Raw genomic sequence first — 24,041 nt, forward strand, 5'->3', positions numbered from 1 at the left:
AAAGCTCGCCGTCATTGGATTCTGGAGCAGTGGAAAAGCATTCTCTGGAGTGATGAATAATGCTTCACCATCTAGAAGTCCGACGGATGAATATGGGTTTGGAGGATGCCAGAAGAACGCTACCTGACCTAATGTATAGTGCTAACTGTAAAGTTTGGTGGAGGAGGAATAATGGTCTGGGGCTGTTTTTCATGGTTCGGGCTACAGCAAACAATGACATTCTGGACGATTCTGTGCTTCAAACTTTGTGGCAACAGTTTGGGGAAGGCCCTTTCCTGTTTCAGCATGACAGTGCACAAAGCGAGGTCCATAGAGAAATGGTTTGTTGAGATTGGTGTGGAAGAACTTGACTGGTCTGCACAGAGCCCTGACCTCAACCCCATCGAACACCTTTGGGATGAATTGGAACGCCGGCTGTGAGCCAGGCCTAATCACCCAACATCAGTGCCCAACCTCACGAATGCTGTTGTTGCTGAATGGAAGCAAATCCCTGCAGCAATGTTCCAAAATCTAGTGGAAAGCCTTTCCAGAAGAGTGGAGGATGTTGCAGCAAAGGGGGCCAACTCCTTATTAATGCCCATGATTTTGGAATGAGATGTTCGACGAGCAGGTGTCCACATACTTTTGTATGTAGTGTACTTTGTATTCCCAAGTGTTTCCTTTATTTTGGCAGTTACCAGTATGCCTACAGTTGGGAAGGCTACAGCATAGAAACAATTTCCTAATGCCCTGCACCTGGCTTTATAAGTCTGGCTTTATACTAAAGAGCCTTACCTTTCAGGGGGTAACAAGCAGTCACTGACAAATACCTGCTCATATTATTTTCCCTCTTTGAGAGAATTGATCGAGCATACTTAGCCCCGTGAGGGCTGTGATTGGCTCTCCATCTGTGTGTGAGCACAGTGGCTGTATAAAACCCCAACTGTAGGAGATTTCACCAAGACACAGCATACCACTGAAACACTGAGAGGACTAACAGTCATACTTACAGACTTCTCCTCTTAACTCCAAACCACTGCAAATCATTCTCCTAGATTTGGATTGAGCAAACATACAACATGTGTAAGGGATTAGCAACACTGCCAGCAACCTGCTTAAAAAGGTAAGATGGTTATTCTGCTTTGTTAGCATGTTGTTGTAGATCACTATCAACATGTATGGAACATGTATTGAGTTGTATGGAAGAGGATAAATGCAACAGTAACAGTTGGAAAATGCTAGGTTTAAAATTTGATGCAACAAAAGTAATGCAACATGTCATGTGAGATTCTAACAATTGAAAGATGTCATGTCTGTGCTGCAATGGGATATTTTCAGACAGTAATGTATGTTGAATACGAGCCTTGTGTGCCAGGCATCTTGGTTCTGTTATACAGTAAGTGCATTACATATAATAGGACACACGACTGTGATGTTTTAATACATTCTGTAGGCAAACATTACCCACTCTCTCTCCTCCCTCAGTGCCAAAGACATCAAACACAAGATTGGCTTTCTGCTTCAGAAGCCTGAGTTTCCAACAGACCAGAAACAGGTCAAAGAGAAGACGACCGCTGTCAAGAGGTGAGTGTACAGGAGAGTAGTGACACTTTGAATGTATTGATTTATTTATAAAGGACATCTCTTTGAGATTAAGGATCTATTTTACCAGGGAGACCTGTTAAATGTGAGCAGCAAATAAAATCTTGATACTCATTATCATACAGACTGAACAAAAATATTAACACAAGTGTTGGTGCCATGTTTCGTAAGCTGAAATAAAAGATCCAAGAAATGTTCCAAAAGCACAAAAAGCTGATTTCCCTCAAATGTTGTGCACAAATTTGTTTACATCCCTGTTAGTGAGCATTTCTCCTTTGCCAAGATAATCCATCTACCTGACAGGTGTGGCATATCAAGAAGCTGATTAAACAACACGATCAATACACAGGTGCACCTTGTGATAGGGATAATAAAAGGCCACTCTAAAATGTGCAGTTTTGTCTCACAACACAATGCCACAGATGTCTGAAGTTGAGGGAACATGCAATTGTGATGATGACTGCAGGAATGTCCACCAGAACTGTGGCCAGAGAATTTTATGTTAATTTCTCTACCATAAGTCGCGACCAAACTCTTTCTGATTGGCAAGGCCTGGATCCCCAGTGGGTGGGCCTATACCTTCCCACCCATGTCTGTGCCCCTGCCCAGTCATGTGAAATCCATAGATTAGGGCCAAATTAATTTATTGCAATTGACTGATTTCCTTATATGAGCTGTAACTCAGTAAAATCGTTGAAATTGTTGCGTTTATATATCATAGATAAAATAGCCTTCAGACTCCATTAAATTAATTTATCACACCATGGGGAATAATGCTCTCAAGGCAATACCCATTGTACACGTGGGTAAATAGGTTTTAATGCAGGTCTACACCTAGGTTTTGATTTACATTTGGTTAAGTTGTCAACTCACGTGAATTCAACGTGAAATAAACAAAACATGTCACCATGTCCATGTATTTAGGTGAAAGGTTGGGTGAAAATACTAAATTCCCTTACCTCCAATCAGCTTTCAACGTTGATTCAACATCATCACATTTATTTTTGTTGTTGAAATGACGTGGAAACAAAGTTGATTCGACCAGTTTTTGCATCTGTTGTCCCTAAACTAGTCATCATAGACAATATCCAGCCTGACTTTTTATTTCATTAGCACAAAATCTAATCAGTGCCCTCATGATGAGAAAAAACGAACACAACCCCTTAATTGCAACCTCACAGTTTGCATTAATATTGATCAACTTTGATAATCTGATTGTAGCCAATGTAGGTGAACTCATTTTACTTTGAGTTCAAAAATGTAAATGGTACTTTCAGTAAAAAACAAATCCTTTAATATAAAGCATTCTGTCATTGCATTTGCCTAGTCGCATACAGTTCAGCAGAAGCATTTTTAGGATTTACACATGTAGTGGGAAAATCTTAGGCCTACAAGACAGGATAATACTACACACATTTTAATACTACACAAATTATCAAAATTAGTGGCTACTCTGACACTGTCAAACAGATAAATATAAACGCATCTAAGGCTAAGTTCATTGTTGAAAATAGGATCCTACGATTCTAAGATGAATTTAGCCTTAAGATGATTTTGAGATACCGAACCTTGACCTGGCCCAGGGCCAATAAAAAGAAGGGAAACACAGATTGTACAATATATAACTATTATACAGTGCATTTGGAAAGTATTCAGACCGCTTGACCTTTGCCACATTTTGATACGTTACAGCCTTATTCTAAACGTTATAAAATTGTTTTTTTTTCCTCATAAATCCACACAAAATACCCCACGCTGACAACTAAATGTTGCAAATGTATAAAACAATTAAACGAAATATCAGATTAACATAAGTATTCAGACCCTTTCCTCAATACTTTGTTGAAGCACATTTGGCAGCAATTACAGCCTCGAGTCTTCTTGGGTATGACGCTACAAGGTTGGCATACCTGTATTTGGGGAGTTTCTCCCATTCTTCTCTGCAGATCATCTCAAGCTCTGTCAGGTTGGATGGGGTGCGTCACTGCACTGTTTTTCAGCTCTCTCCAGAGATGTTTGATCGAGTTCAAGACCGGGCTCTGGCTGGGCCACTCAAGGGCATTCAGGGACTCGTCCCGAAGCCACTCTTGAGTTGTCTTGGCTGTGTGCTTAGGGTCGTTGTCCTGTTGGAAGGTGAACCTTCACCCCAAATCAAATGTTATTTGTTAAATGCGCTGAGTACAACAGGTACAGGTAGACCTTAGTCTAAATATTCACATTTCCAGAAACAAGTCTCTTACCGTTGCCGCTTGCTATAGACCTCCCTCTGCCCCCAGCTGTGCCCTCGATACCATATGTGAATTGATTGCTCCCCATCTATCTTCTGAGCTCGTGCTACTAGGTGACCTAAACTGGGACATGCTTAACACCCCGGCCATCCTACAATCCAAGCTTGATGCCCTCAATCTCACACAAATTATCAATGAACCTACCAGGTACAACTCCAAATCTGTAAACACGGGCACCCTCATAGATGTCATCCTAACCAACTCGCCCTCCAAATACACCTCTGCTGTTTTCAATCAAGATCTCAGCGATCACTGCCTCATTGCCTGCATCCGTAATGGGTCTGCGACCAAACGACCACCCCTCATCACTGTCAAACGCTCCCTAAAACACTTCTGCGAGCAGGCCTTTCTAATCGACCTGGCCGGGATATCCTGGAATGACATTGACCTCATCCGTCAGATGATGCCTGGCTATTCTTTAAAAGTGCCTTCCTCACCATCTTACATAAGCATGCCCCATTCAAAAAATGTAGAACTAGGAATAGATATAGTCCTTGGTTCACTCCAGACCTGTCTGCCCTTGACCAGCACAAAAACATCCTGTGGCGTTCTGCATTAGCATCGAACAGCCCCGTGATATGCAACTTTTCAGGGAAGTTAGGAACAAATATACACAGGCAGTTAGGAAAGCTAAGGCTAGCTTTTTCAAACAAAAATTTGCATCCTGTAGTACTAACTCAAAAAAGTTCTGGGACACTGTAAAGTCCATGGAGAATAAGAGCACCTCCTCCCAGCTGCCCACTGCTCTGAGGCTAGGAAACACGGTCACCACTAAATCCACTATAATTGAGAATTTCAATAAGCTTTTCTCTACGACTGGCCATGCTTTCCACCTGGCTACCCCTACCCCGGTCAACTGCCCGGCACCCTCCACAGCAACCTGCCAAAGCCCCCACCATTTCTCCTTTACCCAAATTAAGATAGCTGATGTTCTGAAAAATCTGGACCCTTACAAATCAGCCGGGCTAGACAATCTGGACCCTCTCTTTCTAAAATTATCTGCCGAAATTGTTGCAACCCCTATTACTAGCCTGTTCAAGGTCTCTTTCGTGTCGTCTGAGATTCCGAAAGATTGGAAAGCTGCCGCGGTCATCCCCATCTTCAAAGGGGGAGACACTCTAGACCCAAACTGCTACAGACCTATATCTATCCTACCCTGCCTTTCTAAGGACTTCGAAAGCCAAGTTAACTTCTAGTTCCTCCCAAACCCGGATCCGGGAGCACCCCCATCAGTAAAAAAGCTGACTAGCATAGCCTAGCATAGCGTCACAAGTAAATACTAGCATCTAAATATCATTAAATCACAAGTCCAAGACACCAGATGAAAGATACACATCTTGTGAATCCAGCCATCATTTCTGATTTTTTAAATGTTTTACAGGGAAGACACAATATGTAAATCTATTAGCTAACCACGTTAGCAAAAGACACCACTTTTTTTACTCCACCATTTTTTTCCTGCATAGGTAGCTATCACAAATTCGACCAAATAAATATATAAATAGCCACTAACCAAGAAACACTTTCATCAGATGACAGTCTGATAACATATGCTATACAATAAATATGTTTTGTTAGAAAAATTTGCATATTTCAGGTATAAATCATAGTTTACCATTGCAGCCACCATCACAACTCTCACCAAAGCAACTAGAATAACTACAGAGACCATCGTGTATTACCTAATTACTCATCATAAAACATTTCTTAAAAATACACAGCGTACAGCAAATGAAAGACACAGATCTTGTGAATCCAGCCAATATTTCAGATTTTCTAAGTGTTTTACAGCGAAAACACAATATAGCATTATATTAGCTTACCACAATAGCCAGAAACACAACACCATTTACCAGCAGCAAAGGTTAGCGATCGTAACAAACAGGCAAAAGATATATAATTTTTGACTAACCTTGATATTCTTCATCAGATGACAGTCCTGTAACATCATATTACACAATGCATATAGGGTTTGTTCGAAAATGTGCATATTTAGCGGCACAAATCGTGGTTATACAATGTGATTAGTGGCCAAACTTCAAGCAATCTGTCCGGCGCCATCTTGGAGAGGCACCTATTCTAATCGATAAGTAATCATAAACTTGACTAAAAAAATACAGTTTGGACAGCAAATGAAAGATACATTAGTTCTTAATGCAAACGCTGTGTTAGATTTTTAAAATTAACGTTACTACGCATACAGCGTGCGCTAAAGCGAGACCGCACCGAAATTCATGGCGGAATTATTATTTGACATTTGTCAACATAAATACGAATTAACAGCATAAAGACTGCTTACTATTTGCTGAGCTTCCATCAGAATCTTGGGCAAGGTGTCCTTTCTCCAGAACAATCGTCTTTTGGTTGAAAGATGTCCTCTTCTCCTGTAGAAATAGCAGCTAACGCTAGCCATCCACTGGAGAGGTGTCCAACTCGTGATAGCGCGTCACAAAGAAATCCCAGAAAATCACAATAAACTAATATAAACTGCTATAAGTCGGTTTAAATTAACTACCTTATGAAGTTTTTAAGACAAAAATCTAATTAAATCAGAGCCGGAGATATAGAACTGCTAAAACGAAAGCTTTTCAGGACGCCATTGTGATGTCCCTCTTGCGCCAGGCGCCCCGTTGAAAAGAACGGTACTTCCGTTCCATGAGCTTTTACAGTGCCCCAGATGGTGCAATCCACTCCATTCAAATTCTCACCGCTTACTGACATCTAGAGGAAGGCGTATGCAGTGCATGTAGCCCCATAGCTTACATTTTTATTTTTTTTATTTATTTCACCTTTATTTAACCAGGTAGGCAAATTGAGAACACGTTCTCATTTACAATTGCGACCTGGCCAAGATAAAGCAAAGCAGTTCGACACATACAACAACACATAGTTACACATGGAGTAAAACAAACATACAGTCAATAATACAGTGAAAAATAAGTCTATATACAATGTGAGCAAGTGAGGTGAGATAAGGGAGGTGAAGGCAAACAAAATATATATATAAATAAATAAAAATATAAAAAAGGCCAAGGTGGCGAAGTAAATACAATATAGCAAGTAAAAAAAAAAAACACTGAATGGTTGGTTTGCAGTGGAAGAAAGTGTAAAGTAGAGATAGAAATAATGGGGTGCAAAGGAGCAAAATAAATAAATAAATACAGTAGGTAAAGAGGTAGTTGTTTGGGCTAAATTATAGATGGGCTATGTACAGGTGCAGTAATCTATGAGCTGCTCTGACAGCTGGTGCTTAAAGCTAGTGAGGGAGATAAGTGTTTCCAGTTTCAGAGATTTTTGTAGTTCGTTCCAGTCATTGGCAGCAGAGAACTGGAAGGAGAGGCGGCCAAAGGAAGAATTGGTTTTGGGTGTGACCAGAGAGATATACCTGCTGGAGCGCGTGCTACAGGTAGGTGCTGCTATGGTGACCAGCGAGCTGAGATAAGGGGGGACTTTACCTAGCAGGGTCTTGTAGATGACCTGGAGCCAGTGGGTTTGGCGACGAGTATGAAGCGAGGGCCAGCCAACGAGAGTGTACAGGTCGCAGTGGTGGGTAGTATATGGGGCTTTGGTGACAAAACGGATGGCACTGTGATAGACTGCATCCAATTTATTGAGTAGGGTTTTGGAGGCTATTTTGTAAATGACATCACCGAAGTCGAGGATTGGTAGGATGGTCAGTTTTACAAGGGTATGTTTGGCAGCATGAGTGAAGGATGCTTTGTTGCGGAATAGGAAGCCAATTCTAGATTTAACTTTGGATTGGAGATGTTTGATGTGAGTCTGGAAGGAGAGTTTACAGTCTAACCAGACACCTAGGTATTTGTAGTTGTCCACATATTCTAAGTCAGAGCCGTCCAGAGTAGTGATGTTGGACAGGCGGGCAGGTGCAGGCAGCGATCGGTTGAAGAGCATGCATTTAGTTTTACTTGTATTTAAGAGCAATTGGAGGCCACGGAAGGAGAGTTGTATGGCATTGAAGCTTGCCTGGAGGGTTGTTAACACAGTGTCAAAAGAAGGGCCAGAAGTATACAGAATAGTGTCGTCTGCGTAGAGGTGGATCAGAGAATCACCAGCAGCAAGAGCGACATCATTGATGTATACAGAGAAGAGAGTCGGTCCAAGAATTGAACCCTGTGGCACCCCCATAGAGACTGCCAGAGGCCCGGACAACAGACCCTCCGATTTGACACACTGAACTCGATCAGAGAAGTAGTTGGTGAACCAGGCGAGGCAATCATTTGAGAAACCAAGGCTGTCGAGTCTGCCGATGAGGATGTGGTGATTGACAGAGTCAAAAGCCTTGGCCAGGTCAATGAATACGGCTGCACAGTATTGTTTCCTATCGATGGCGGTTAAGATATCGTTTATGACCTTGAGCGTGGCTGAGGTGCACCCATGACCAGCTCTGAAACCAGATTGCATAGCGGAGAAGGTATGGTGGGATTCGAAATGGTCGGTAATCTGTTTGTTGACTTGGCTTTCGAAGACCTTAGAAAGGCAGGGTAGGATAGATATAGGTCTGTAGCTGTTAGGGTCAAGAGTGTCCCCCCCTTTGAAGAGGGGGATAACCGCAGCTGCTTTCCAATCTTTGGGAATCTCAGACGACACGAAAGAGAGGTTGAAAAGGCTAGTAATAGGGGTGGCAACAATTTCAGCAGATAGTTTTAGAAAGAAAGGGTCCAGATTATCTAGCCCGGCTGATTTGTAAGGGTCCAGATTTTGCAGCTCTTTCAGAACATCAGCTGACTGTATTTGGGAGAAAGAGAAATGGGGAAGGCTTGGGCGAGTAGCAGAGGGGAGGGCAGTGCTGTTGACCGGGGTAGGGGTAGCCAGGTGGAAAGCATGGCCAGCCGTAGAAAAATGCTTATTGAAATTCTCAATTATAGTGGATTTGTCGGTGGTGACAGTGTTTCCTATCTTCAGTGCAGTTGGAAGCTGGGAGTGTTCTTATTCTCCATGGACTTTACAGTGTCCCAGAACTTTTTTGAATTTGTGTTGCAGGAAGCAAATTTCTGCTTGAAAAAGCTAGCCTTGGCTTTTCTAACTGCCTGTGTATATTGGTTTCTAGCTTCCCTGAAAAGTTGCATATCACGGGGGCTGTTCGATGCTAATGCAGAACGCCATAGGATGTTTTTCTGTTGGTTAAGGGCAGTCAGGTCAGGAGAGAACCAAGGGCTATATCTGTTCCTGGTTCTAAATTTCTTGAATGGGGCATGCTTATTCAAGATGGTGAGGAAGGCATTTAAAAAAAATATCCAGGCATCCTCTACTGACGGGATGAGATCAATATCCTTCCAGGATACCTCGGCCAGGTCGATTAGAAAGGCCTGCTCGCTGAAGTGTTTCAGGGAGCGTTTGACAGTGATGAGTGGAGGTCGTTTGACCGCTGACCCATTACGGATGCAGGCAATAAGGCAGTGATCGCTGAGATCTTGGTTGAAAACAGCAGAGGTGTATTTGGAGGGCAAGTTGGTTAGGATGACATCTATGAGGGTGCCCGTGTTTACGGAATTGGGGTGGTACCTGGTAGGTTCATTGATAATTTGTGTGAGATTGAGGGCATCAAGCTTAGATTGTAGGATGGCTGGGGTGTTAAGCATGTTCCAATTTAGGTCGCCTAGCAGCACGAGCTCTGAAGATAGATGGGGGGCAATCAGTTCACATATGGTGTCCAGAGCACAGCTGGGGGCAGAGGGTGGTCTATAGCAGGCGGCAACGGTGAGAGACTTGTTTTTAGAGAGGTGGATTTTTAAAAGTAGAAGTTCAAATTGTTTGGGAACAGACCTGGATAGTAAAACAGAACTCTGCAGGCAATCTTTGCAGTAGATTGCAACACCGCCCCCTTTGGCCGTTCTATCTTGTCTGAAAATCTTGTAGTTGGGGATGAAAATGTCAGAATTTTTGGTGGTCTTCCTAAGCCAGGATTCAGACACGGCTAAAACATCTGGGTTGGCAGAGTGTGCTAAAGCAGTGAACAAAACAAACTTAGGGAGGAGGCTTCTAATGTTAACATGCATGAAACCAAGGCTATTACGGTTACAGAAGTCATCAAAAGAGAGCGCCTGGGGAATAGGAGTGGAGCTAGGTACTGCAGGGCCTGGATTCACCTCTACATCACCAGAGGAACAGAGGAGGAGTAGGATAAGGGTACGGCTAAAAGCTATGAGAATTGGTCGTCTAGAACGTCTAGAACAGAGAGTAAAAGGACGTTTCTGGGGGCGATAAAATAGCTTCAAGGAATAATGTACAGACAAAGGTATGGTAGGATGTGAATACAGTGGAGGTAAACCTAGGTATTGAGTGATGATGAGAGAGATATTGTCTCTAGAAACATCATTGAAACCAGGTGATGTCATCGCATATGTGGGTGGTGGAACTGAGAGGTTGGATATGGTATAGTGAGCAGGGCTAGAGGCTCTACAGTGAAATAAGCCAATAAACACTAACCAGAACAGCAATGGACAAGGCATATTTACATTAAGGAGAGGCATGCTTAATCGAGTGATCAATAAGGGTCCAGTGAGTAGAGGTTGGTTGGGGTCACGGCGATCCAGACAGCTGGCCGGGTAGATGGCTATCGGTAGCAAGATAGCATAGGATGGAGGTCTATTTTTAGACACCTCGTGCGTTTCCGTCTGTAGATTAGTGGGGTTCCGTGTGGTAGAGGGGATCAATCCAATTGGCAAAATAGATATAGTGACCCAAGAAAAAATTGTCCGATATACTTATTCAGATAGCAGCCGATAAGACAGCTAACGATTAGCGGGCCCCAGATGAGCGTTCAGGTAACGTCGCGACGGAGGTGCCAGTTGGATAACTCCCTCGGGCAGATAACGTCGGCAGTCAGTCGTGAAGGCCCGGTGGGGCTCCGTGCAAATGTCCAGAGCCTGCGGCTGAAATCTGGGGACACTGAGAGAAAAAAAAAGGCCCGGTATGCTCCGGTCCGAGACGCGTTGCACAAAAGTGCCGGTAGATTATCGAGCTAAAGGAATAGGTGATGACCACAAAACGTGGGCAGCTGAAACACCAACGCTAGCCAGCAAACCGGCTAACTTCTGGGCAGCTTCAGATTAGCTTCTAGCTAGCTTCCGGCTAGCTTCTGGTTAGCTTTCTGGCTAGCTTCTGATTAGCCCCTGGCTAGCTTCCACTGTGGATTTTCAGATTTGAGGTAAATAATACTTTTTTTTTTGTAATTGGTGAGGCGGGTTGCAGGAAAGCTGTTGTAGTTGAGTTCTTGGATAATAAAATATATAAAAGATATGTGAAGAAAGGTGTAAATATATATATATACAGGACACGACAATACGAGGACAAAATGACGTCTGAACTGCTAAGCCATCTTGGAACAACGATGGGGACTTATAAACTGACCCTAGAACAGGGACCTCGATTTCAGAAATCTCACTTCCTGACAGGAAATGTGCTGCAGAATGAGTTCTGTTTCACTCAGAGAAATAATTCAAACGGTTTTAGAAACTAGAGTGTTTTCTATCCAATAGTAATAATAATATGCATATTGTACGAGCAAGAATTGAGTAAGAGGCAGTTTAATTTGGGAACGAATTTTTACAAAGTCGAAATGGCGCCCCCCTATTGACAAAAGGTTAACAAACAGATTACCGACCATTTCGAATCCCACCGTACCTTCTCCACTATGTAAATCTGGTTTCAGAGCTGGTCATGGGTGCACCTCAGCCACGCTCAAGGTCCAAAACAACATCATAACCGCCATCGATAAGAGACATTACTGTGCAGCCGTATTCATTGACCTGGCCAAGGCTTTCGACTCTGTCAATCACCACATTCTTATTGGCAGACTCGACAGCCTTGGTTTCTCAAATGATTGCCTCGCCTGGTTTACCAATTACTTGTCCGATAGTGTTCAGTGTGTCAAATCGGAGGCCCTGTTGTCCGGACCTCTGGCAGTCTCTATGGGGGTGCCACAGGGTTCAATCCTCGGGCCGACTCTCTTCTCTGTATACATCAATGATGTTGCTCTTGCTGCTGGTGATTCTCTGATACACCTCTATGCAGACGACACCATTCTGTATACTTCTGGCCCCTCTTTGGACAATGTGTTAACTAACCTCAAGACGAGCTTCAATGCCATACAACTCTTAAATGCAAGTAAAGCGAAATGCATGCTATTCAACCGATCACTGCCCGCACCTGCTCGCCCGTACCTGCCCGTGCATGCTCGCCCTGCTCTGACTTAGAATACGTGGACAACTACAAATACCTAGGTGTGTGGTTAGACTGTAAACTCTCCTTCCAGACTCACATTAAGCATCTCCAATCCAAAAATTGGCTTCCTATATCGCAAAAAAGCATCCTTCACTCATGCTGCCAAACATACCCTCGTAAAACTGACCATCCTACCGATCCTCGACTTCGGTGATGTCATCTATAAAATAGCCTCCAACACTCTATTCAACAAACTGGATGCAGTCTATCACAGTGCCATCCGTTTTGTCACCAAAGCCCCATACACTACCCACCATTGCGACCTGTACGCTCTCGTTGGTTGGCCCTCGCTTCATACTCGTCGCCAAACCCACTGGCTACAGGTTATCTACAAGTCTCTGCTAGGTAAAGCCCCACCTTATCTCAGCTCACTGGTCACCATAGCAGCACCCACTCGTAGCACGCGCTCCAGCAGGTATATCTCACTGGTCACCCCCAAAGCCAATTCCTCCTTTGGTCGTCTTTCCTTACAGTTCTCGTCTGCCAATGACTGGAACGAACTGCAAAAATCTCTGAAGCTGGAGACTCATATCTCCCTCACTAGCTTTAAGCACCAGCTGTCAGAGCAGCTCACAGATCACTGCACCTGTACATAGCCCATCTGTAAACAGCCCATCTATCTACCTACCTCATCCCCATACTGTATTTATTTATTTATCTTGCTCCTTTGCACCCCAGTATCTCTACTTGCACATTCATCTTCTGCACATCTACCATTCCAGTGTTTTACTTGCTATATTGTAATTACTTCGCCACCATGGCCTATTTATTGCCTTAACTCCCTTATCTTACCTCATTTGCACTCACTGTATATAGACTTTTTGTTTTCTTTTGTTCTACTGTATAATTGACTATGTTTTGTTTATTCCATGTGTAACTCTGTGTTGTTTCTGTCGCACTGCTTTGCTTTATTTTGGCCAGGTCGCAGTTGTAATTGAGAACTTGTTCTCAACTAGCTTACCTGGTTAAATAAAGGTGAAATAAAAAAATAGATATTTTTTAATTATTAGTTATTTTTCTATTTTTTCTACTTATCTATTATTTTACTTAACACTTATATTTCTTAAAAATGCATTGTTGGTTAAGAGCTTGTAAGTAAGCATTCACTGTATTTTATTTTTTTATTTAATTTTATTTTTTACACTCACAGTTACACATTTACAGCTCAGTTACACATGGAATAAACAAGCGTACAGTCAATAACACAATAGAAAAAAAAGAAAGTCTATATACAGTGTGTGCAAATGACATGAGGTAAGGCAATAAATAGACCATAGTAGCAAAGTAATTACAATTTAGCAGATTAACACTGGAGTGATAGATGAGCAGATGATGGAGTGTAAGTAGTGATACTGGTGTGCAAAAGAGCAGCAAAGTAAATAAAAACAATGTGGGGATGAGGTAGGTAGATTGGGTGGGCTATTTACAGATGGACTATGTACAGCTGCAGCGATCGGTTAGCTGCTCATATAGCTGATGTTTAAAGTTAGTGAGGGAAATGTAAGTCTCCAAATTAAAGGGCAGCAGTAAAATAACAGTAGCAAGGCTATAAACAGGGGGTACCGGTACAGAGTCATTGTGCGGAGGCACAAGTTAGTCGAGGTAGTTGAGGTAATATGTCATATAGCCGGGAAGAACAATTGGATATCAGAGCGGTGGTAACTCACCAGCACTACCAGCATTACGACCAGGAATACGACTTTCCCGAAGCGAATCCTTTGTTTGCACCCCCCAGGGAAATTTAAAGGATTCCAGAGTCCTGCTCCTTGAAAGCAGCAGCTCTACCCTTTAGCTCAGTGCGGATGTTGCCTGTAATCCATAGCTTCTGGTTTGGGTATGTACTGTACGTACGGTCACTGTGGGGATGACGTCATCGATGCACTTATTGATGAAGCCAGTGACTGATGTGGTGCAATCCTCAATGTCATAGGAGGAATCCCAGAACATAGTCCTGTAGCTTAGCATCTGCGTCATCTGACCACTTCTGTATTGAGCGAGTCACCTGTGCTTCCTGCTTTAGTTTTTGCTTATAAGCAGGAATCAGGAGGATATAATTATAGTCAGATTTGGTGGTCTAGAGTTTTTTTCCCTCTGGTTGCACATTTAACATGCTGATAAAAATGAGGTAAAACAGATTTAAGTTTCCCTGCATTGAAGTCCCTGGCCACTAGGAGTGCCGCCTCTGGATGAGTGTTTTCCTGTTTGCTTATGGCATTATACAGCTCATTGAGTGCGGTCTTAGTGCCAGCATCGTTTGCGGCGGTAAATAGACAACTACAAAAAATAGATAAACTCTCTTGGTAAATAGTGTGGTCTACAGCTTATCATGAGATACTCTACCTCAGGTGAGCAAAACCTAGAGACTTTGATAATATTCGATTTTGTGCACCAGGTGTTTACAAATATACACAGACCCCCACCCCTTGTCTTACCGGAGGCAGCTGTTCTGTCTTGCCGATGCAGCGAAAACCACACCAGCTGTATGTTATCCATGTCGTCATTCAGCCACGACTAGTGAAACATAAGATATTACAATTAATGTCCCGTTGGTAGGATATTCGTGATCGTAGCTCATCCATTTTGTTATTCAATGATTATACGTTGGCTAATAGGACTGATGGTAGAGGCAGATTATCCACTCGCCGTCGGATCCTGACAAGGCACCCCAACCTACGTCCCCGATATCTCCATCTCTTCTTCATGAGAATGACGGGAATTTGGGCCTTGTTGGGTGTCTGAAGTAAATCATTCATATCCGACTCGTTAAAGAAAAAATCTTTGTCCAGTACGAGGTGAGTAATCTCTGTCCTGATATCCAGAAGCTCTTTTCGGGCATAAGAGACAGTGGTAGAAACATTAAATACAAATAACGTGAAAAAACACAATAGCACAATTGGTTAGGACCCCATAAAATGGCATCCATCTCCTCCGTCGCCATTATTTTAATGGTTCTTAGCAGGTTTTCTGGAGCAGGTTTTCATCAAGGATCTCTCTGTACTTTGATCTGTTTATCTTTCCCTCGATCCTGACTAGTCTCCTAGTCCCTGCCGCTGAAAAACATCCCCACAGCATGATGCTGCCACTCCCATGCTTCATCGTAGGGATGGTGCCAGTTTTCCTCCAGACGTGGTGCTTGGCATCTAGGCCAAAGAGTTTAATCTTGGTTTCATCAGGCCAGAGGATCTTGTTTCTCATGGTCTGAGAGTTCTTTCGGTACCTTTTGGCAAACTCCAAGTGGGCTGTCATGTGCCTTTTACTGATGAGTGGCTTCCGTCTGGCCACTCTACCATAAAGGCCTGATTGGTGGAGTGCTGCAGAGATGGTTGTCTTTCTGGAAGCTTCTCCCTCCTCCACAGAGGAACTCTGGAGCTCTGTCAGAGTGACCATCAGGTTCTTGGTCACCTCCCTGACCAAGGCCCTTCTCCCCTGATTGCTCAGTTTGGCCAGGCGGCCAGATCTAGGGGGAGTCTTGGTGGTTCCAAACTTCTTCCATTTAAGAAACATGGAGGCCACTGTGTTCTTGGGGACCATCAATGCATTTTTTGGTACCCTTCCCCAGATCTGTGCCTCGACACAATCTTGTCTCGGAGCTCTACGGACATTTCCTTTGTAACATAACAAAATGTGAAAAAAGTCAAGGGGTCTAAGTACTTTCTGAATCCACTGTATACTGCAGTAGGCTACTAAATCAACTTTCCAGTGGCACTGACTCATTCAATGATGAAGATAACATGAATATGCGTAGCCTAGGCCAGAGCTACTTTGAAATACAGTTCTGTTCATCCGAGTTGTTGAGAAAAAAAATGGTGGCTTCTACTGACAGATATTATTCATAGCCATCTATTTACCACCACAGACCGATGCTGGCACTAAGACCGTACACAACCAACTCTATAAGGCCATAAGTGTAACAGTTTAACTTTACGTCCGTCCCCTCGCCCCGACCCGGGCGCGAACCAGGGACCCTCTGCACACATCAACAACAGTCACCCACGAAGCATCGTTACCCATCGCTCCACAAAAGCCGCGGCCCTTGCAGAGCAAGGGGAACCACTACTTCAAGGTCTCAAAGCGAGTGACGTAACCGATTGAAACGCTATTAGCGCGCACCACCGCTAACTAGCTAGCCATTTCACATCCGTTACATAAGCAAACAAGAAGATGCTCACCCAGAAGCGGCGCAATCTCAATCGCACTCCACACTTCCCTTTCCCACCTGGACAAAAGGAACAACTATGAGAGAATGCTGTTCATTGACTACAGCTCAGCATTCAACACCATAGTGCCTACAAAGCTCATCACTAAGCTAAGGACTAAACACTTCACTCTCTAACTGGATCCTGGACTTCCTGATGGGCCAACCCCAGCTGGTAAGGGTAGGCAACAACATGTCTGCTACGCTGATCCTCAACACGGGGGTCCCTCAGGGGTGTGTAGCCCTCCTGTTCTCCCTGTTCACCCACGACTGTGTGGCCAAACATGACTCCAACACCATCATTAAGTTTGCTGACGACACAACAGTGGTAGGCCTGATCACCGACAACGATGAGACAGCCTATAGGGAGGAGGTCAGAGAACTGGCAGTGTGGTGCCAGGACAAAAACCTCTCCCCTCAATGTGAGCAAGACAAAGGAGCTGATCGTAGACTACAGGAAATGGCGGGCTGAGCAGGCCATTAACATCAACCGGGCTGTAGTGGAGCAGGTCGAGTTTCAAGTTCCTTGGTGTCCACATCACCAACGCTCTATAGTGGTCCAAACACACCAAGACGGTCGTGAAGAGGGCATGACAAAACCTTTTCCCCCTCAGGAGACTGAAAAGATTTGGCATGGGTCCCCAGATCCTCAAAGTTCTACAGCTGCACCATCGAGAGCATCCTGACCGGTTGCATCACCGCCTGGTATGGCAACTGCTCAGCATCTGACCGTAAGGCGCTACAGAGGGTAGTGCGTATGGCCCAGTACATCACTGGGGTCAAGCTTCCTGCAATCTAAGACCTATATAATAGGCAGTGTCAGAGGAAAGCCCATAAAATTGTCAGACTCCAGTCACACAAGTCATAGTATGTTTTCTCTGCTACCGCACGGCAAGCGGTACCGGAGCGCAAAGTCTAGGACCAAAAGGCTCCTTAACAGCTTCTATCCCCAAAGCATAAGACTGCTGAACAATTAATCAAATGGCCACATTGACCCCACCCCCCACCCCTCCATTTGTTTTGTACACTGCTGCTTCTCGCTCTTTATTATCTATGCATAGTCACTTCACCCCTACCTACATGTACAAATTACCTCTAACCTGTACCCCCGCACACTGAGTCGGTACCGGTACCCCCTATATATGGCCTCGTTATTGTTATGTTGTTACTTTTTATCATTTTTTACTTGAGTTTATTTGGTAAATATTTTCTTAACTCTTCTTGAACTGCGCTGTTGGTTTAGGGCTTGTAAAGTAAGCATTTCACTTTGTTTTCGGAGCATGTGATTTGCATTTGATTTGATTTCTCTTTTCAGCAGTAGGCATATGCTTTCCAAACCTTTTTCCCGCAATTTTATTTTGAATTGAATTGTATTTGCGAAAGGTCTTTCGCTATACACTGACAGTGAGAAATAAAATCCATGGAAATAGAATCCGTAGAACAAAAGTGCCCTTTCAAGTCAAGACTGACAGCCATTTTAAGAATACCCATGAGTATACCAGTCAAATTATCAGGGTGAGGTTCCAAAATCCTTTTCCAGCTAGCACATTTGGTTCCTTGGAAGTTGTGGGAACTGTTCATTTTTGTCTATTTAAACAGACCCTATTTCAAAGGAAACAAGCATTCATTAAGATCAGTTGTGGCCAATTAGTGGGCACGACCAACACATCTAAACACATTTAACAAGATAGAAGATTGTTTTTAAATAACATTCTTAGAACATTATTTGAATGTTACTGATGTTTTCTTGTGGTTTTATGTTCTGAGAAGAGTATTTAAATTGAACCATGAGGAAACCTGCAGAAAACTTTATGCTGAAGTACTGGAATTCCCACAGAAGTCTGTTGTTTTTCAACCTTCTCTGAACGTTCTGAGAACATGACTTTAAAAAGAACCATGAAGAATCCTGTAGTAAACATTATACTGAAGTACTGATATCCACACAGAAGAACGTTGCTTCTTAACGTTCTCTGAATGTTCTGAGAACATGACTTTAAATAGGACCATGAGGAAACCTGTAGGAAACGTTATGGGAAGGTTGTATGCAAAATAACCATAGGACAACCCTGCTCTGAGAACATATGGTTCTCAAAATGTTATGTGCTAGCTGGGTGCTATAGAATATATTTTTATGGCCGCAACGCAACAATCTGTTCGATATTTGGCGTTTTTGCTGCCCAAATTCAGTGTAATTAGACAGGAGTAATTATATAATTTTGGAAACATTATTTACATTTATAAGGGGGTACATTATAAGGACTCCTCCTGCTCAGTATTATTCCGTTTCTCCAAACAAACATTTCTAAGTTGCTCCAAACTTTACATTTAGATGGTTAAGGTTTTGGATAGGGTTAAAACATTAAGTTCATGGACTCATTCCGAATGGTTAAGGTAAGGGTCCAGAGTCATGGGATTACACCCATCCACCACTCTGTTCACAACCTCGCAAAACCCTAGCCTACTTGATGGTAATAGCGTTTACTGTTGCCCCTAGTTGCCGGTTTTGAAGGCATTTTCCGACATCCTCAGAACATGGATAGATGTCCAATTTCGAAGTCTCTCTTGAGCGATCTTTCTGATAATGTTATAAAATGGTTGGTAACGCATTAGCTCAAAGAGTTGTATAATATTATAAAATGTTGGTTACTCATTAGCTCAAAGAGGTGTATAATTAAAAAGGCCCGAGGGGGTGTGGTATATGGCCAAAATACCACAGCTAAGGGCTGTTCTTAGGCACGACGCAACACGGAGTAGCTGGATACAGCCCATAGACGTGGCATATTTGCCACATACCACAAACCCCCGAGGTGCCTTATTGCTTTTATAAACTGGTTACCAGCGTAATTATGGCAGTAAAAATAGATATTTAGTCATACCCGTGGTATATGGTCTATTATAAACTAGGTGGTTTGAGCACTGAATGCTGATTGGCTGACAGCAATGGTATATCAGATCGTACACCACAGGTTTGACAAAAACATGTATTTATACTGCTCTAATTAAGTTTATAATAGCAATAAGGTACCTCAGGATTTGTGGTATATGGCCAATATACCACAGCTAATGGTTGTGTCTAATCACTCCGTGATGCGTTGTGCGTAAGAACAGCACTTAGCCGTGGTATATTGGCCATATACCACACCCCCCCGTGCCTTATTGCTTAAATATACCACAGCTTTCAGCCAATCAGCATTCAGTGCTCGAACCACCCAGTTTATAATGTTATAAAATGGTTGGTTAGCTCGAAGAGGTGCATCTGGTGTGGCTGATGCTCATGGAAAATACAGTAGTCAAATACAGTATGTCCTGTTGTAAAGAACATTATGTAAGATAGATATGACATCTACTGGTAGGCTATCATTAAAATACAGGTCATCAGCAATATGCAGGTCAAGAACTGTGGGATATCACACAAGAGATGTACTGAAATATTAATAATATTATTGTTTCTCCCAGTAATACAGGTGTACAGTATAATAATTGTTATTTCTCTGGTTTTAGAGTTTCACCTGCTGATTTGGAGAAATGGAAGCTGTCCTTCAACAACCTGATGAATTGTGAAGGTGAGTTTCTCACAAATCAAAGAGACATCTTTAGAATACTGAAGGATTGGGGAGTCGATCTTGCTCAAATGTTATGGTGGTTTACTGAATTGAAAAGATGTATTGATTTTGAATTTAATTGAAGCTGGAATTCCTGAATCTCTGACAAAACTCTACCATGACCTATTACCAAGCCAGACCACGGAACAACATTTCTTCAAAACTTGAGTGACATTTGTATCTCCCTCACCTCCTCTCCCCCTGTCTCTCTGACCCCAACTCAATTACATTCAATGGGCTTTATCACTCTCTAGGGTTCTGTTTAAAGACTGATGTCATAATGCCTGTGTGGGCTGTAGGGTACTTGTGGGTTTAGCTGTGTGTAGTTGGGGACTTCAGCCAGCTCTCCGGATACGTTTTCATGCTCTGGACATGTGCTATGTGTCTAGAGGGTATGCTGGGTAGCCCCTAGACACCTGCTGCTCTGCTCCCTCCCTGTGTGTGTGTGATGCGCTGGATGAACCAGAACTCTCAGTCCCCGCAGTTATATCCACGCGGCGGGAGGGTTTAGGGTCATTAAATATTGTGTGGATGAAGGGCGGGTGGGTGGTGGTCAGGTTGAATAAATGGAAAACAATGCATACACAAAATCCATAAATGTAAATTCTTGTGAAATTCATATCTATAAGCTACATAGTTTGTTCATTATTTTATCTGGCATTAGTGCCTAACTGTACACATGTCAAATACACACCAATCGCCAAATGCTTTTGGGAACTTGGGAAGAAAAAGTTAACTGTCACGGCCGTTTAAAGGAGTGGACCAAGGCGCAGCGTTTTGAGCGTACATACTTATTTACCGATGTCGCCAACAAAAACAATAAATATCAAACCGACACGTGACGCCAACGTAGTGCATCCAGGCAACTAACAAGGACAACTACCCACAAAACCAAGTTGGAAAATGGCAACCTAAATAGGCTCCCCAATCAGAGACAACGATAAACAGCTGTCTCTGATTGGGAACCCATCCAGGCCACCATCAACCTAATTACCCCTAGACAATACAAAATCCCCATAGATAACAAAAACCCAAGACAAGACAAAAACCCATAGAAAATACAAAAACTAAACAAACCACCCTAGTCACACCCTGACCTAACCAAATAATAAAGAAACCAAATATAACAAGTCAGGGCGTGACATTAACGACGATCCACTGAGGCAAAAATAAAAATGTTGGATTTACCATGTCAATTAGATTGAAGCATTAATTTCATCGATTTATGACATTCTGTTGAGCAAGTGTTTATTTAGTTTTCTAGGATAACAAGTAATGACAGAAGAGAAGATGCATGTAGACAAGTTGACTAACAAATAACCAACCAAAATGTTGGAAATTATAAGCAGAAAAAAACGGTTTGCAAATGCACATGGAGACAAAGATCGTACTTTTTGGAGAAATGCCCTCTGGTCTGATGAAACAAAAATGGAACTGTTTGGCCATAATGACCATCGTTATGTTTGGAGGATAAAGGGGGAGGCTTGCAAGCCGAAGAACACCATCCCAACCGTGAAGCACGGGGGTGGCAGCATCATGTTGTGGGAGTGCTTTGCTGCAGGAGGGACTGGTGCACTTCACAAAATCGATGGCATCATGAGAAAGGAAAATTATGTGGATATATTGAAGAAACATCTCAAGATATCAGTCAGGAAGTTAAAGCTTGGTTACAAATGGGTCTTCCAAATGGACAATGACCCCAAGCATACTTCCAAAGTTGTGGCAAAATGGCTTAAGGACAACAAAGTCAAGGTATTGGAGTGGTCATCCCAAAGCCCTGACCTCAATCCCATAGAACTTTTGTGAGCAAAACTGAAAAAGTATGTGCAAGCAAGGAGGCCTACAAACCTGACTCAGTTACACCAGCTCTGTCAGGAGGAATGGGACAAAATTCACCCAACTTATTGTGGGAAGCTTGTGGAAGGCTACCGAAAACGTTTGACCCAAGTTAAACAATTTAAAGGCAATGCTACCAAATACTATTGAGTGTATGTAAACTTCTGACCCACTGGGAATGTGATGAAAGAAATAAAAGCTGAAATAAATCATTCTCTCTTTTATTCTGACATTTCACATTCTTAAAATAAAGTGGTGATTCTAACTGACCTAAGACAGGGAATTTTTACTTGGATTAAACATCAGGAATTGTGAAACTGAGTTTAAATGTATTTTGCTAAGGTGTAGTTAAACTTCCGACTTCAACTGTATATTCTGGTAGTTGGGTTATTAGCAGTTGCGGGCAGGTGCTGGTGAACAAACAGTGTGTGTGCTGACAGTCCCTGTGGTATCAGGCTGTGTGTGGGGACACCTTGTGGGGACACCATATATAATTTGTATATGTCCAGCACCCATTTCGTATGATATGTTACTAATTACAATTTGTGATATATTTGACCAATTTGCAAAATGTACAATATGTTACGAATTTGCGAAACGTGCTATATGTTACGAATTAGCAAAATGTATGATATGTTATGAATTCCAACTAGGTTGCTAACGTTAGCTAGGCTAGGGGTTAGGGTTAAGTTCAGGGGTGAGGGCAAGGGTTAGCTGACATGATAAGTAGTTGAAAAGTAGCTATAAAGTAGTAAGTAGTTGAAGTTGCTAATTAGCTAAAATGCTAAAGTTATCCGTAATGAGATTTGAACTCACAACCTTTGGTTTGCTAGATGTTTGCCTTATATGGCTAACCAACCACCATACTTTTGTTTTTGCCTCAATAATCATCTGTCTTATGTAACCATACCAAACGTATCATAGTTTTACTTTTTCTATGTTACGTCTAGTCTGAGACCAGGCTGGGACACAGAGCAGGAGCAACGCCTCCTGAGAACCATCCAGGCCTTGACCGTCACCACTGACTCCCTACAGAGGGATTCTCTCTCCCTCTCACTCCCTCTCACTCACTCTCTCTCTCTCACCCTCTCTCTCTCACCTTCTAATAGAGAAAAGCAGTTAGGATTTGTTTAATAGTGTGTGGTTTCATATCGAACACTCAACCCAGCACCCTGGAAATATCTCTGGATGTTACACATGCTAAGTAAGAGGATCTGAGACTGACCTAACCTCTTTCTCTGTTTGTTTGTCTGTCTGTCTATCAGGTGGTCGTACTGTGTTTACTGCGTTCCTGAAGTCAGAGCTCAGCCAGGAGAACTTGGAATTCTGGAACGCTTGCGAGGAATACAAAAAGTCTGCCCCAAACAAGATGGCGGTCAAAGCTAAAGAGATCTACGAACAGTACATTGAGGCAGACTCTCCAAATGAGGTCAAATGGGAATAATGATTGGCATGTTTATGGCTTTTTAAAATTATTATATTTCATTATTTAACCAGACAAGACAGAATAAATTCTTATTTACAATGACGGCCTGAACATATGCAAATATTATGCTAACAAGAGCAACACAACCTATACCAACTGAGAGCCACTCACAAAAGATGGTTTAAACTATAATTTTTATAGCATCATATAATTTTGATTTCTATGAATTTGAGAGTGGTTACATTTCTCCATCCCCATCCCTAATTTTTTCACCGAAACAGAGCACGCTTTGTTATTGTTTCAACTGAGGATTTCCCCTTCAATGAGTCCCCCCTTTCGAAAAACACCTGCAGTTTTTCCTTTGGGATTGTCCTTTTGGATTTTTATAGCACTTTTGTGGCACATTTTGTTGATACAGTATCCATGGTTTATTGCATTACTTTTACAGTGTATATCTCTTTTTCCCTCTCCCTATCAGGTGAACCTGGACTCAGCAACGCGAGAGGAGACCAGACAGAACCTGTCTATTGCCGGCTTATCCTGTTTTGATGACGCCCAGCAGAAGATCTTCACTTTGATGGAGAAAGACTCATACAGAAGGTTCCTCCACTCCAAACTGATCCAGGATCTGTCCCTGTTGAGCACCACCACCCCACTCTGTGCACTGAAGAAGATAGGAGGGAAAATAGGCTGTTCTGAGAACAGATGTGGTGCATAGATGGAGATGGAGAGAGAAACAAGGACGGATTGAAGAATGTGTAAAATTTTGTCAATCTGTGAGGGAAAGAGCAGGTAGTCTTGAAGAGAAAACATTATGAGTGGGTGGGGTTTTATTTTTTCTGTCCATTGTTCTAGATAACTATTTCAAC

The 24,041-nt window shown here is 42.7% G+C and overlaps 1 protein-coding gene across 1 annotated transcript; it reads left to right on the forward strand.

Moving 5' to 3' along the window:
- Window positions 1-1,058: 1,058 nt before the first annotated feature.
- rgs4 (regulator of G protein signaling 4) lies at window positions 1,059-23,890 on the forward strand. Its single transcript, XM_039001709.1, is given in 6 exon segments — window positions 1,059-1,102; window positions 1,465-1,555; window positions 6,772-6,809; window positions 19,810-19,871; window positions 23,012-23,175; window positions 23,651-23,890. Coding segments are annotated over 6 exon segments (639 nt in total).
- The last annotated feature ends 151 nt before the right edge of the window (window positions 23,891-24,041 follow it).

Source organism: Salvelinus namaycush, chromosome 10 (assembly GCF_016432855.1).
Source record: "Salvelinus namaycush isolate Seneca chromosome 10, SaNama_1.0, whole genome shotgun sequence".
Lineage (NCBI taxonomy): Eukaryota > Metazoa > Chordata > Actinopteri > Salmoniformes > Salmonidae > Salvelinus > Salvelinus namaycush.